Below are 14,730 nucleotides of genomic sequence, written 5' to 3'. Positions count from 1 at the left end.
GAACCGAGGGTGCCTGTATTTGCACGCCCCATTAAAGTTTATTACAGCCCCAAATAATGTGCAGCCCTGCTGCACACATGAAATACCACGCTCAAAGAGTTAACCTGCCTGAAGTCATTACAGTTGTTGCCAAACACACGTGGTTCCAACATGCTCTGAAAATCAGGTCATTCATTTACATGCCCATGTACTAATGCGGAGCGAGGGCTCAGCATCACACAGACAACACTTTGGCAGCATATGAAAGCCTAAACCAAAAGCCTTGGTTTATGCTTCAAAAGCTTTGTTCAGTTACTATCAAAATCTGCCCAAGTTCATGCATCCTGGACAAGTGACCACCACCCAGGAGGGAGCTGGCTGTGCTGCTTCCTGGGACAGCCAACACAGCACTGCCCCATACAGTGAAGGAGCTAGAGATGGCTGAGGGAGATAACTTGATAAAATACATGAGAAGGCATCTTTGGAAAATTCCAAGGTAACACTGTAATCTTCAATTTATGCAGCAAAACTTTTAAAAACACATACTTTAATAGTTTATGAAACTGGAACTCACACCCCACCTCAACCATCCACAGCTCAAGACAACAATTGCTTTCTCTTCTGTTTATCTGAACTATGCCTTCCTCCATCACGACTCTGATCAAGCAGAAGGTCTGCACTGAAATTGCACTTCCATACTTCTCTGCTGAGCAGTTCTAAACCAGAACAGGTATCTCAAATCCATTTTCAGGTGTATAACTCTTCCAATCCACTGTATATTTTCTCAAAGCTATACAGAACAAGGTCTGAAATTTCAGTTCCAAGCCAAGCATGACAGTCAGGTGTCTCAAATGACTGCTGTGGACCTATTCTGAGGTTAAGTCCCCGAAGTTTTCAACACTTCGAACACTTTTCAAACTCCTGTCTGAAATTCCTATCTGGACACTCAAAGGTCAAAACTATGGTCTGAACTTCTTTATGTTTCACTATCCCCCCGTGTAACAAGGAATTAATACTCCCATACTTTAAAGCAGAAGTTCCCATTTAATGTTTCTATGGCACACGGAGATCCTCAGAAGGAAGGCAATGTAAGTACAAAGTATTATTATTTAATGAGTTAAGGGACAGAACCTCTTGTTTCAGAAAATGGGAAGGTTGTATGCGTGTAAAATACAAAAACAGCCACTAGAAACTGCATTTGAAGGAGAAAATTCTCACTTGTTGAGGGTTTCTTTTGCTACTATTTCCAAAAGTATAGCCACACTAGAAAAGTCCCATTCAGGCAGCTAGCACACCTAAAAGCTTATTTGTAGCCATTTTTGCAAATGCTTGAACACTCAACCTGTATCATTTCATTGGATGATCACAGTACCCCTTTCAAGGATCATACGTATGCACAAAAATTGCACTATTGGGTTATTTTCAGAAAATTACTTTAAAAATCCCTCTTCGTAAATTTTGGCTAAGACAACACTACAGTACATACATCCTCATTCGATACCTACAGCACAACAACGTGACTACTTACCATCAGTTTTATGCCTTGCTGGGGCTAAAATATTACCTATAATCATTTACAATGGATTTAACTTTCAGCTTCACCACTCTTTTCATACACTTTCATTCAAGACTAGATATACTGCAACTATAGCACATTTCCTCTTTTGTGACTTAATGCTATAATTTGGAAAGAAAATGTAAGAGTAATTACTGATGTAATACAACATGAACATCCTGTAGACAACTCTGTAGAATTTTAATTAGGAAAAGCAGATTCATACAGTTTTCCCTGTCCTCCTTTCAATGTGCTTCCACCCACCGCACATCTTATTTTCATGAATTTAGTATTTTGAACATTTTGTCAACTGCCTTCATATTCACAAGCATAAACACAAAGCAAACTATGATGCTGGTAAATAAGGGCTTGAAATGCAATCTCCTTATAGAAATGTGTATGTCTAACACAGCTCCTACTTTTATTGATTGATCTCTCTGTGCAAAAATACAAAGACATAAATACTGGGAGAGTTGATTCTTTTAATTTTTTTGCACTTAGACATAGCCTCAGCCTAAAGAAGGATCTAACCAGAGCCTGACAGTTAAAGATTAACAGTCCTGCCATACCAACAGGCTTGACAAAGGAGCTTAACTTAATCCTTAAGGCAGCATAAGATGTCTTACGTGTATTACTGGGTAACAGCATAGCTTTAATAAACACAGGGTAATGTAATTGTCAGTACTTTTACTGATGTAAAATATGGGATACAAAATAAAACAAGAAAAAAGACATGTGTATTTGTTTTCCAAGTGAAACAAAAAGGAATTCGAATTTTTTAAAAATTACTTCAATTTTGAATTTTGAAGTCTCAGCACTTTGCATAGACTGGCACACAGAAAGCAATTCCAGTAAAGAAGACAAGTAGATGCAGCTCATCATCCACACTCAAGAGGAAACAGGACAGCAATTTTTGCTAAACTGGCTTACACACTGACTGTCAAATTTGTCCTTCACGTCTGATCTCAGCCCAAGGTTCTCACGCACTTCCTATGAGCAACACACTCAATTTTAAAAAGTCTGGAGAATTTAAATAACCACTGGTCCTTGGACTTTGCATGACACAGATGAAATCACCTCCTGCACTTACAAGAAGAATTAATCTTCTTTTGCAATTTGCTACTGACTGTGACAATTAACCATCAAAACCATCAATGTTCAAGCGTTAGGACAATTACCATCATTTTTTGACAATTTTTTTTTCACATTACACACTACAAATAAGAGGTGTCATACTCACAATACACTGAAAAAATATCCCTAGGAAAAGGTATAGTTATAACAAGTCACTTCTGAAAAACGTTAATGAAGCTTGTGCATGTCATCACCTAGATAAGTCTGAGAGCACTGATATGAGCATTATGTCTCTGTCTGTGTTTTTAGTGTAAGCCCTATTAGTAAGGTTCTCCTAACACAGCAATTTTACTGTACACCATATCAACACAAAACCTGAAAAGCTTTCAAGTCCTGTGAACTGTCTCAAATCTAGACTTGACCTGAAAATGTGTTAGTATAGGTTATATGCAGATATACATACATGATATATTCATAACCCACCTTGTGAGCTCTGACACAAAGACCAAGAGCCAGCTGCACCTTCTGCTGAAGCCCAGGGTGCTGTGCATTGATTGTATTTCATGGGAGCAGAATTAGGAGCCTTATGCTTGCAGCTGGGTAACAAGCTGTGCAAAGTTTCAAATCAACACAGCTGGGAATGAGAGGTGACTCGAAAGCCTCATTCCACTTTCCAGGCCAAAATGTCGACAGGCATAATTAAAGATACCCTGAAAGCTGCTCTGTATTGCACAAATTGCTGCAGATCAAAAGGGATCACTGTGCCGGCAGAAATCAGACACATAATACCAGAGATACCCTCCTGGCCCTGATATCCATCCTCCACATCTACCAGCTGCACAAAGTACCTCATTTATGCCCTTAAACCACCAGGGATACACCAACACTGCCACTGTGAACGAATATTCAGCATATCTGTAACTAGCTCCAGTGCTTTTTCTGTGCTGCTACTGAGACATAAAGCAGATTCGGGGAAAAGGAAGGATTTAGCTCTAGTTTCAATTCTACTTTTAAAATAACATAGCTTTTGGCTACTTATAAAAATTAAAAGCAAAGTCAAAATTAAATCTATGAATATGAAAATTAGCAATGGGAAGAGTAACATTAAGGCTCAGCAGTCTTATGTTAGTGAAGACATCATTAAATATCCTATCATCTTCAAAAATTCTTCACTGATTGAAATTAAGGTGCAGTTGTCAACATTTCCAAAGAAAAATACATAACAGAAACACCAGAAAACATGTTGCAAATGAGATGCCCTGTCTGTGTAAAGAGAAATAACTACATACAAACAACAACAACAACAACTCTTCAGCCTGATTTTCAAACACTGTTTTCTAACACAACACAATTAAATTCATTCCTTTGACAAGTATGCACCCATTGAAAATAGCAAAACCTTCCTAAGTGGTGACTTAGATGAGATGAGCAAGTAGTGCTCCATGAACTTAATTTAGGGTCTCAGATCAGAGTTTGAAAACCTAATTCACAATGCCATCTATCCTATTAGACTGTTGTACAACAGATCATGCTCTGCCTGTAGGTCAAGGCAGTAGGACACACACAAGCTCTGCGGTGCTAGCCACACAACTACACCAAATAGGCTGCTGAGTCCAGCAGATCCTTCCTCCCAGTCAAGCTTATTAGTTCTGGCTTAGCAACATGCTTGCTGCAGCTACTCAGCTGCCAGAGCAGAGCTGATGCATCTCCAAGCAGCTCAAAGGGAGGGCAAAGCACGCTCTCGTCTGCTGGCAAAATCCCATACAGACATATGCTTAGACATCATGTCAGCTGGCACTCAGCAAGATGGGGAAGCCCTTACTGAAGGACTGGTTATTTCACATAGTCCCATTCATGTTGGAGGTGGTTCTCATGGATAACACGAACAATATTGTAACGAACTGACTCAGTCCTCATCAGATTCACATATCAGTACTGAAAACAGACAGAAATCCAGAGCAGTGTTACAAAGAGCATAGACAAGTAGATGAATGAATGGAAACAGCAGTGATTTTGCTGTAGGTTTTTAATTTGTAAAATGCATTTTGGAGAGTCATCAGTAATGATGATTACTTTAAAGAATTTAAGAGTTAAAATCTCAATAAAATATAAAAGAGTTTTGGTTTGCTTTGATTTTTTAAAAATGGAGCTCACCTACAAATATCCAGGCACAGGACTGAGGAAGGACAGGCAGTATTAATTCTTCATCTCTCTGACAGCTGCAGCCAGACCACTAGCTGTATTTTGAGATTTTATGTTCCTATTTTAGAGTCAACCAATATGCTGAGATATGTAAAACTAACCCTTTTATAGTAGCATTAGGAATAAAGTGGACAGCAACAAAATTTAGGAGCACATTTGTCATTATTCTAATCTCCAGGGATGAAATTTAGTCAAGTATCTCAAGGACTGACCCAAGGAAGGCATATTGTAAGCTACAGTGGAGCAGAGAAGGGACATCACAGGTTGTACAACAGCACGTACTGACTGGAAGCTTCCACATTCTGCATAATGGTTGGGAGAGCAGTGCCTCTATGTAGAAAGCCAAAGGATTTCTTACAAGGGTTTGGAAATCATCTTTTCTAAATTTATTTCTGGCCAAATATTCAATCTCTGCAAAATACAAGGCAGTTCTTGTTAGCATGGCTAAAGTTAAAGAGAAGCTAAAATTGCAAATGCAGTTTCAGTCCCTGGCACTGCACCTGAGAATTGCTCAGAAATGGTCTGGACATGTCTGCAAACCCATTCCCAAGGCACTCCACACAGCTTCAGCCCATCCTGACCCTGATTGCACAGTGCAGCACAGCCCAGCTTCAAAAGAAACACAGCTGCCAAAAGGTCAGAACTTATTTGCTCAGGTACAGACTGACAAATCTGATTTCAAACTCAAGCTAACAAGCCTGTCTCCAACTACACTATACTGACCCAGCCTGCTCTAGCTTTGGGGATCTCTACATCTCACTTTATTATTCCATAATGATGTGCCACCTTCCCGTCAGTTGCCTCAGTTATGTACTTCCTCAGATGCTTACATTTTGTGCAACTCACACGGGTGAATTTCACTGTTACAGAATAAAGACGTCTGTCCACAGAGAATGCAACACAGACATGAAAGTTTAGAAGGTAGCAAGCTTGAATTTACTATCACATCACTATCTGCAAAACTTGCCCTGCTGTCTCAAGCTGGAACAAAAGGTTTGAAATTCCACGCAGGTGAACTGGCCAACAGAATGCGCTTGGTGATGAATGCAGTCTCCTGAAGCCTATTTCTCATGGAGCCATTTCTTAAGCATAAACATCATTCCTTTTACTCTTCCTGAGCACAAAACTTGTACATTTGTACAAACTTTCACTGCTGATTTTTTTCTTTTCCTTAGAGATAAGTCTTAGACTGATGCTCTGCTGAGTGTTATTACATCTACTCCTATGACCTGGTATAGCTGAGGGCAAGATATACTCTAATTTAATAGAGTCTGACAGTATAAACTCTACACAATATTTTGTTTCTGCAATATTAATGCCAAGACAATATCTAAGGCGGCTAATAACATACCAAAATAATTATATAATATTTGCTAAATAAAAATGTGTATTATGATTGCACACACAGTTTAGTGAGAAATATCTTCCTCCTCTTTTCCAGGTTATGTCTTACCAAGTCATCCACTCTGTAATGGAAATTTTTCTACAGATGCAATTAAGTCTTTATGTGTTCTATTAGAGGACGAAGCACATATATATATATTCTTCTTCTGCATTACAACAGTCCAGATTATTAAATCCCAATTAAGAAAACCTGATCTATGTTGCCTGTATGCCACATATACCTATTACTGTTCTCTTATTCCAAACAATAAACATTTTGCATTAGTTCACTGTCATTGTGAAAAAAACACACTCTAGTAACCTATTAGCTTGCCCCCCTCCATGTTTTAAAATAATCTGATCTTTTTCTGAAGTCTTCTTACAGCATTCCAGTAAGAACCCAATGGTTATTACTGCACTTAATGTACACATGGTACCCCTGTGAGTACACTCCAGGCACTAACAGCATGGCCAGATTTGCCTGCCCTCAGTTCTGATGTACATTCCCTGTAGGAATGTATATGTTTCTGAGCCAAACTTGGTCTTCTAATATAACACCACTGGAGGCACCACAGAGCTCCACATCTGCATTTTACACTTTTCCATTGCAAACACACTCTCTATAGGTTACAGCTTGGAACTGTCCTCTCTCACAATTTGAGGCTATTATTTTTAACTCTATTTGTATATTTGCAGAATGACAACAAAGAACAATTAATATCAGTGTCTGAGCTGAAGATATTTGCTTATCCAGCTGAGAGCAGAATTCGGTAATTAACCTGGTCTTAACACTTCTAAATGTGATGGCTGGAGCAAAAGAGTGATGAATTGCTTAGGGGTGAGGCAGAACAGGATGAGGTGAAACATCACAACGCTTCATCTCACCTTCAAAGTAGCTTTTGTGCTGTCACATCTGCTTATATCAGCACTGAACGACTGCTGATTTGATCATAATTGCCCTAATTAGAAGTTAAATTAATACACTGAGTTCTTCAGTATCAATGCCACCTCAGCATCAAGGATGTGCATACAGAGCATTGCTGAGCAATACAGGTTACATGAATAAAGAAGGTCACAGAGAAAAGGAAACGACTTGCAGCCTATTGTTGTGAAGATATCACACAGTTAGGATGACACTCAATATCCACTTATGCCCCAGGGCAAGCAGAAAGGGGAAACTTAAGGAACTCTATTGAGAGATATCCATCAGCTCCGAACAAAAATTACATTTCCTGTCATTGAAAATCTCATTTAGTTCAGACTTGCTTCAACTAAGGATTAAAATCCTTCAAAAGAACGCTTTGTCTTTATAGGAAGATGAAAATAGCCTAAAATGCTCAGTGAAAGTTGGTGTGCAAGAAGGGGATAGTATGGTAAAATTAAACGGTTATCAAACATAATCTACATTACCACGTACTGGAAACATAATTGTGGTCATTGAAATTAATGATGAAAATGTAAGACAAAAATTAACATTTTTTTCCATGAGAGGTGTGCAAATCTCCCTAGCAGACAGAGAGTCACCAATTCCCTGTCCAGAAGTACTTTGCATATCCACCAAATGAGGAAATTTTCCATGTCCACAAAAGATGATAGGAAAGGAGATAAGAGAAAACAGGCCCTTCGCACTTATTAAAGTAAGATGCATATGATATTCATATAGCAGGGAATAGCATATTTACTCATCCTTCATTTTCTATGATTCATATTAAAAGCTGTAATTCAGAAACGACACACAAAATAAATAAAAACATCACCATGTTTCCGTATTTTTCCTTCTGTGAAGAACCAAGTAAGAACCTGGCCTTAGTCTGCTGTAAAAAAGAAGGTAAATACTTGGCCAATATTATGGTATTGGATATTGCTGAGAAAATTAAAACACACGTTTGCATTAAGTGCCTTGATTTGACCACCTACTGACTATGCTTGCATTGAAAATCAGTCATCTAGATTTTGTGATACAGTCTCTGAAATAATCTTGTTTCAGCTTATATGAAAGAATAAAGCTGCATCACAATTAATGGCAATGATTTACCCTTCTTTATCTCCTCAACGACCAGAACACAGCTAGTTTGTTGCTGGTAGGTTTTTATGAATTAATGTAAAACTAGTAATATTAGGTATCAAACAACACGGGCATCTGAATGACTCTTTTCAGACATTCCTTTCCAACAACAGGCACAGACCTCAGCCTGGAGTCATCTCCTCTACTACATTCCATCTCCTGTGGCACTACTTTAGAAAGAATTAGGCAATAGTTACAACTGTAAAATACTGCCGTTTTATCACTCTGATACAAACATTCTTGATCTCTCTCAAGCAAGCACCCAATTCAGAATTCTACAGAATAAAAAAATGGTCACAATTATAGAGTATGTTCCCTTCCAAAAAACTCAATAAAATAGATGCATAACCTGCTCAAATATCTGACACCTCTACATAAATAATATTTGAAAATATTCCAAGATATTGCAAATGGGAATGGTGCCAAGCTAGGACTACTGGTTCTCTGCAGCGGTGCCAAGCAACCTGGAGAACAGAAAAACATGCCATCATTTCCCATCACTGTTGTGTATGCCACACTGCACACTAAGTACACACAGAAGATGCTGAAGATTTCAGACAAGGATTGCCAAAATGAATGAATCCAGTATTTTAATTTGTAAGGCTGAAAACGTAGGCTACTGCGGTAGCTCAAAAGCAGGAAAACTTTAAGCAAAAAATAGATGTTATTCAAATGTTGGGTACACGTAGTAAATTACAATTGTCTCTGCTCTGCATGTTTGTATACTCAGCTCATTCTCCTATTGTAGTTGTTTGTCTGTTCTGTTATTCAATGAACTTACAGCTTACCAAAAGGAAAGCTAAGTACCCTACCTCAAAAACAAAACAAACAAAAAAAAAAAAGAGTCCAAGAACCCAACAAGTCACTGCCCAAGGTCTCTATGGCATCACGTCTCGTTCAGATTTATGACAGATGTGTCCCTGAAGAATGTTACTCCAGAATGAAGTCTCCCCCTTGTGGATCTCTCTCAAAATAAAAGTTCCATCAAATAATTTCCAAGTCTGAGCTCCCTCCTTTACAGGTAAGGCTATCGGAGGCAATAAGAACATGTAATCAAATTATGAAAAGCATTCTTTGTCTTAATTCACTGGGTTTGATCCCATCTCAAGAAAGAGGAGCTGCTTTGTCCTAAGATATCTCACAATTCTGTAAGAAATTCATTTCAAAGAAACTAAAAATCTCATTCCCTGCCATCTCCACAGGACAGTTGTGAAAGTTGGTTTAATGAATCCTCTCAAACTTCAACCCCAAAACATCAGCAGTTTAACTACTTCGGTGAAGTTCAAATTCCAAACTATTTCCACCTGAATGAAGATAAAACACGTCAAGATTTTCCCCCAGTTCTTAAGTGGAAAAAGTTTCCCATTCTAGAAAAAAACCACTTTCATCTGAGAACAAGTTCCTGTGTCTCAGTAATTATGGCACTACAGAACTCTTTGCAATGCTTTCCTCAAAGACTGTATTAACTGTGACAGTCTCTGATCTGCATTAATTTAAAGGGATCACAAAGATTTCTGTGCATATGATAATTCACATTACCATAAATTAAGAAAACATTGTGATCTCTTTAATTATCACATTGGTCCTCGTGCTCTGCAATGGCATTTAAGCACAGTGAATGGAATTTGCACATTTTGTCCATCAGATTGATTTTGATTTTTTTTTCATTTTCTAAGAAGCAAAATGGCTTGAAATATTATTCAATTATGTATGTGACAAACTCATATTTTATTCGTAGTACCAACTGTTGAATCGATACTGGGTAAAAAGGTTTTTAACTACTCAGAGAATGTTCTCATATTCATTTCAGAACAGTAATAGAACGGTTAAATATTTATTTCTTGCAACTTTTGGAATTACTCTATGTTTCCTACTTTCATTAACAGTCTCTTATTTGTATGCAGTAATTGCTTTAAAAATATTAGCACTGTAATTTCTTGCCAGCACTGTGGTAAATCAGCAGAAAGTCTGCCTTCCCACAGAAGAGCATAATTCTGTTTCCCTTGACACCAATGACAGAACCTCTTTAATTTCAGGATTACATACGAAGTATTCATGAAAGATGCTCATTGGACAGTCTGGGACTCTTGTACTTTCTAACAGCAGATGCAAAACCTTAGTTGTGCTACTCTGCCAAAGCACCTCTGCAGCAGCAACAGCTATTCCAAGTACAAGGGCATCTGCTTCATCTGCTGCAGTCCTTGACCCCTCAACAGCAGCCATCAGCAAACCATGCTTTCTGCTACAAATGTGAGTTTTTAAGGATATAAGCATCTGGATATTATTAAGAAAAAGGATATCATTGATCCATTTAAATCATCCATCAATAGTGACTGTGAGCTGCTCCTGCACTGGGACATGCTGAGGGTGAGATGCTAAGAACCCATGTGAGCCTGCTGCTATTTTAAATGTTCTTAGGAGTTTGAGTTAACAAAAACAAAGTCTGCAGACCTAAACAGCAAATACAATAAAAGGAAGCAAATGATTGATAATTACAGTACTGCTATATTTAAAAACATGGGTACCTTACTAAGTACTCTGATTTCCTGGGATACAGTTTCCGTATGTGATCACACAGCACTACTGAAAAGCTATACTGACAGTAGTGACAGGCATTTGTAATACGTGATGAACAATGAGATGAACAATTGCTAATTACTTTTCCTGAAATGTCCACATGACTGTATAACATGGTGTCTGCATGTGACAACATCCATGATGCAACTCTGGATTAATAACTATCATTTAACGTATAGCTCCAACGTGCATACTTAACTCTCATTAAACATAACTGAAGGGTGTAATGCCACAAACACAAAACTAGATTGTCCTATTAAAGCAAACTATGGGAACCAGAAAAATTCTTTCTAACGTTCTAAACATGCTTTAGCTCCTAAATCTGAGTTCAGCATTTACTCTGCTACTGCCAACTGTCAAAAGTGCATGGACACAATGGGTGAACTTTATACAATGGTCACTCCGCTCCTTGACAGACAGTACAAAGACTCCGCATGGGAAACGAAGGCAGCTGCTCTGTGAAAATCTACCATCCACTGTTCTTTCACACTGTCATTTCTTTGCCACCAAAATAATACATACCATCACTGAAGTCATTCTCCTCTCCTTACTTTTCCAAGCCTATCTGTCACCATAATCAAGTACTTATCACCTTCCAGTCCTGCCATTTAAGTAAGCCACCGAAGCTTACCTTGCTCTCTCCTTGCAGTTCTCCTAACATTCCTTAAACCTCTCCAGTTCCTTCATTTGCTCTCACTCGGTGTTGGACTTTCATGCTGATAGCTATTCAAGCTGATTCCTCCATGGTCTCAACCATCACACCCCAAGAACACCTCCTCTGAAAACTGTTCACCCTTTTTCATTTCTTGTAACCTCACCCTTCCCCCTTCTCTCATCTTCCCCAATCCCGCATCCTTCTTTTTCCAAGCTATTAATGGCTGTGATTTATGAGTTCTCCATTTTTCGTCCTGCCAGAAACTGAGATGTTCCAGAATTCTAAATCCATGTTAAATATCTGGATCTTTTAAATTACCAAAACAGGTACACCTGTTAAGAGTCAAATCTGAGTTCTTCTCTTCCCTATCATCTCCACATGGTAATAATCCTCACTGCTTTGTGTACCACAGCTCTCTGCATGATCTCATACACTAAAATAAGACAAAGCAAGCCAGAAACACATCAGGGACTGCGTGATCTTCTTTTTGAACCAGAGAACTTATGTTGAAAGGTTACTAAAGCTTCAGCTGATGACTGCAAGACATGAGCTATGTGAAAGAAAATTTAGAAATGGAGTATATCTACGGGTTTAGGGCTATACTACGATATATTAAAAAGTCAGAGCAGCAGCTTTTCCCACAGCATGGGGAAACATTAAAATTGCCTTGAAAAATAATAAACATAGAAGAGTGATTTTAAATACATTTTAATGAGGAGTGTGTCAGAGATAGGAGAACCATCATTATGGGCTTACCAGTCCCAGATGGTTACACACACGGATGGCTTAAAAAGACCCATAGATCCTATTTCAATGATTACTGCTTACAAACATCACGTGCATACATATCCACAGTGCACGATGACGCTCACATTCAGGAAGGGCAAAAGAATTAGAAAGGAACACACCACTGGTGTACACACACTAGGAAGCCCCACAGCCAAACTTGTTTTTCCTACACCCAACAGACATGACATTTGAGAACTTTCAAAGAGCCATGTAAGAAAGAAAAAAAAAGCCTAGAAGGGACCGTCAGGAGCTATTTTTCTGTGTTAAGAGCACTACAGATAACTCTTGCATAGAAAGTGAAGCCAGAAGGAACAATAAAAATCCCTGTATTTCAAAGTCACTAATCTTCACACAGTACCTCTAAACTGAGCCTGCTAACCTGTCTGACAACACATCTTTCAGAAAGATATCAGACTGGATGTCAAAATGAGAAAACTGGGAATCCTTGTTTGTTTTTCCCATCCTTACTGCTAGAAACCTTGCATACTAAACATTATCTGGGAGTTTGGTAGAGAGGGGTCCTTGGAGCTTCCACATAAATGCAAGAAATTGAGCAGTGTGTACATGGCAGAGGAATCTGCCTTCCGAAAAAATTACTGAATATCAAGCATCTCTTCAGCAGATGTGCCACCCTGCTCACTTTTTGTCATTACATCTGTCCTCTGAGATATCAAAGCTCCAGTAAATGGGTACCACAATCTGACAAACCAGCCTTGTAATTCCTGCGTCAAGGGGAGGGACAACATTTTGTTCACCATTAGAAGTGCCCCCAATTTCTAGAACAGAAACCATGGCTGACAACAACTGCTTCTCAGGAGAAGGATGAAAAGGTCATTTGTATAGGAAATACAGCTCTCTTCAGTTTCCCGAGACTGAACAAGCTAAGAATAAACACCTTCCCATTGACTTTCCTTCGAGTAACTAAACTTACTTTAACCCTTCCTAGATGCTAGAGGTAGCATACCCCCAGCGTTCAGCACCAGACACAAAACAGTATCTCCAGCTGGACAAGGCATGAGAAAAACAATACCCCACAGATGCCCAACCGCTGGGCTGAACCCAGGGCCGGGAGCTGGCAACTGAAGGCTGCAGAAGGCAAACCCAGCAGCAAGACTGCAGAGCACCCCGAGTGTGGAACAGCCGGGAGGAAGGTGAGCTCCGAGGTACGGGGTCGGGTCGGAGGTCCCGCTGGGAGGCCGGGCAGAGCCAGACCCCATAGGGAGAGCGAACGGACCCCGCGGCGGCGGCTCACCTTGTGCTCCAGGACGCTGATGTAGCCCTCCAGGAGTCCGGCCCCGACGGGGAGCGCCGGGCGGTGCTGGCCGAGTTGCGGCGGGCGGCTGGGCATCGCCGCCACCTGCTGCTGCTGCTGCTGCCGCCGAGGCTCCGGGTGACCCCCGCCGCCGCCTCCGATGCCGCCGTACATGAGCAACAAGCTGGTGCACATGGTGGTAAGCGCCAAGCAGACGGCCAGCCCGTGGCGCTGCGGGGGGCAGAGAGAGGCGGCTCAGAGCCCCAGGGACAGCGGCCGGCCCCGCTCCCCAAGTTTCACGCCGTAAAAGTGTGCCGGAGGATCGGGAATCCCCTCGTCCCCGCACCGCCGCCCCCTGCCCTGCCCGGCACCGGCCGCAGCCCCGCTCCTCCGCTTCTCCTCCGGCTCCACCGCACCTGTCCTTCCCAGCCCGTCTCCCTCCGGACATCTCACCCGTGCGTTTCAACGAGTGCTGGGGATCGTAGCGCCCTCCTCGCCTCCTCGCCCCCCCACCCCCCTCCCGCACCACCTTCTCCAACCTCGTCCTTTAAGCAGCTCGGCTTCCCATCCGCTCCTCACAACGCACACGAAATCCCCAAACCCCGAGCAACACGAATAAAAGAAAGCAGGCGGAAAGTTCCCCGCCGCCGCCGCCCGGCTGGCGCTCGCCTTCCCGTAGCTCGGAGAGCCGCGAGGACGCGGCCGGGGCAGGCGGGAGCGCGTGCGCCCAGCCCGGGGCAGCCCCGCGCCGCTCTCCTCCCGCCGCCGGGCCGGGCTGAGCCGAGCCGTGCCGGCGCCGCACTCACCATCAGGGTCTTCATTTTGTGCGCCTCCCGGGCGCCGCTCCGCCCGCTCCCCGCTAGGCTCGGCATGGCGGGGGAGCCGCGGCCATGGCTCGGCCGGGGAAGCGCCGCCGTGCAGGGGATTAGGGGGGAATTACAGCCGGCCGGACCCTCGGAGCCTGCCAGAGCCGGGTCCTCGGCCGCCCCGCCTGCCTCCGCCTCCTCCTCCGCCCCCTCCCGCCAGCGCAGCGGCGGCTTCAGGGCAGGTGGAAGTTAAACTTCTGCCGCCCCTCGGGCGCGCCGCTCCGCCGCCGGCGGGGGCACGGCGGGCACGCGGCCCCGGCTGCCGGGAAGCCCCGCGGCGCGACCCTCACGTGGCACCGCTCCGGGTTTTCCCCGGCGGAGAACCCGTGGCTG

General features: G+C 42.0%; 1 protein-coding gene across 1 annotated transcript in view; it reads right to left on the bottom strand.

Annotated features, from left to right (window-relative positions):
- ST6GALNAC5 (ST6 N-acetylgalactosaminide alpha-2,6-sialyltransferase 5) overlaps nt 1-14,471 on the bottom strand; it is a 63,192-nt gene extending 48,721 nt beyond the window's left edge. The window contains exons 1-2 of the mRNA XM_065740538.1: nt 14,338-14,471; nt 13,532-13,762 (exon numbers count right to left, since the gene is read on the bottom strand). Of these exons, the coding sequence (XP_065596610.1) occupies nt 13,532-13,762; nt 14,338-14,403 (297 nt within the window). The 5' untranslated portion in view covers nt 14,404-14,471. The remainder of the gene's footprint in view (nt 1-13,531; nt 13,763-14,337) is intronic.
- Between the last annotated feature and the right edge of the window lie 259 nt (nt 14,472-14,730).

Source organism: Cyrtonyx montezumae, unplaced genomic scaffold (genome assembly GCF_038088225.1).
Source record: "Cyrtonyx montezumae isolate F1298 unplaced genomic scaffold, pur_monq_1.0 scaffold_1, whole genome shotgun sequence".
Taxonomy (NCBI): domain Eukaryota; kingdom Metazoa; phylum Chordata; class Aves; order Galliformes; family Odontophoridae; genus Cyrtonyx; species Cyrtonyx montezumae.
Note: the sequence above shows the minus strand (reverse complement) of the source record. Positions and strands in the feature narration are given on the sequence as shown.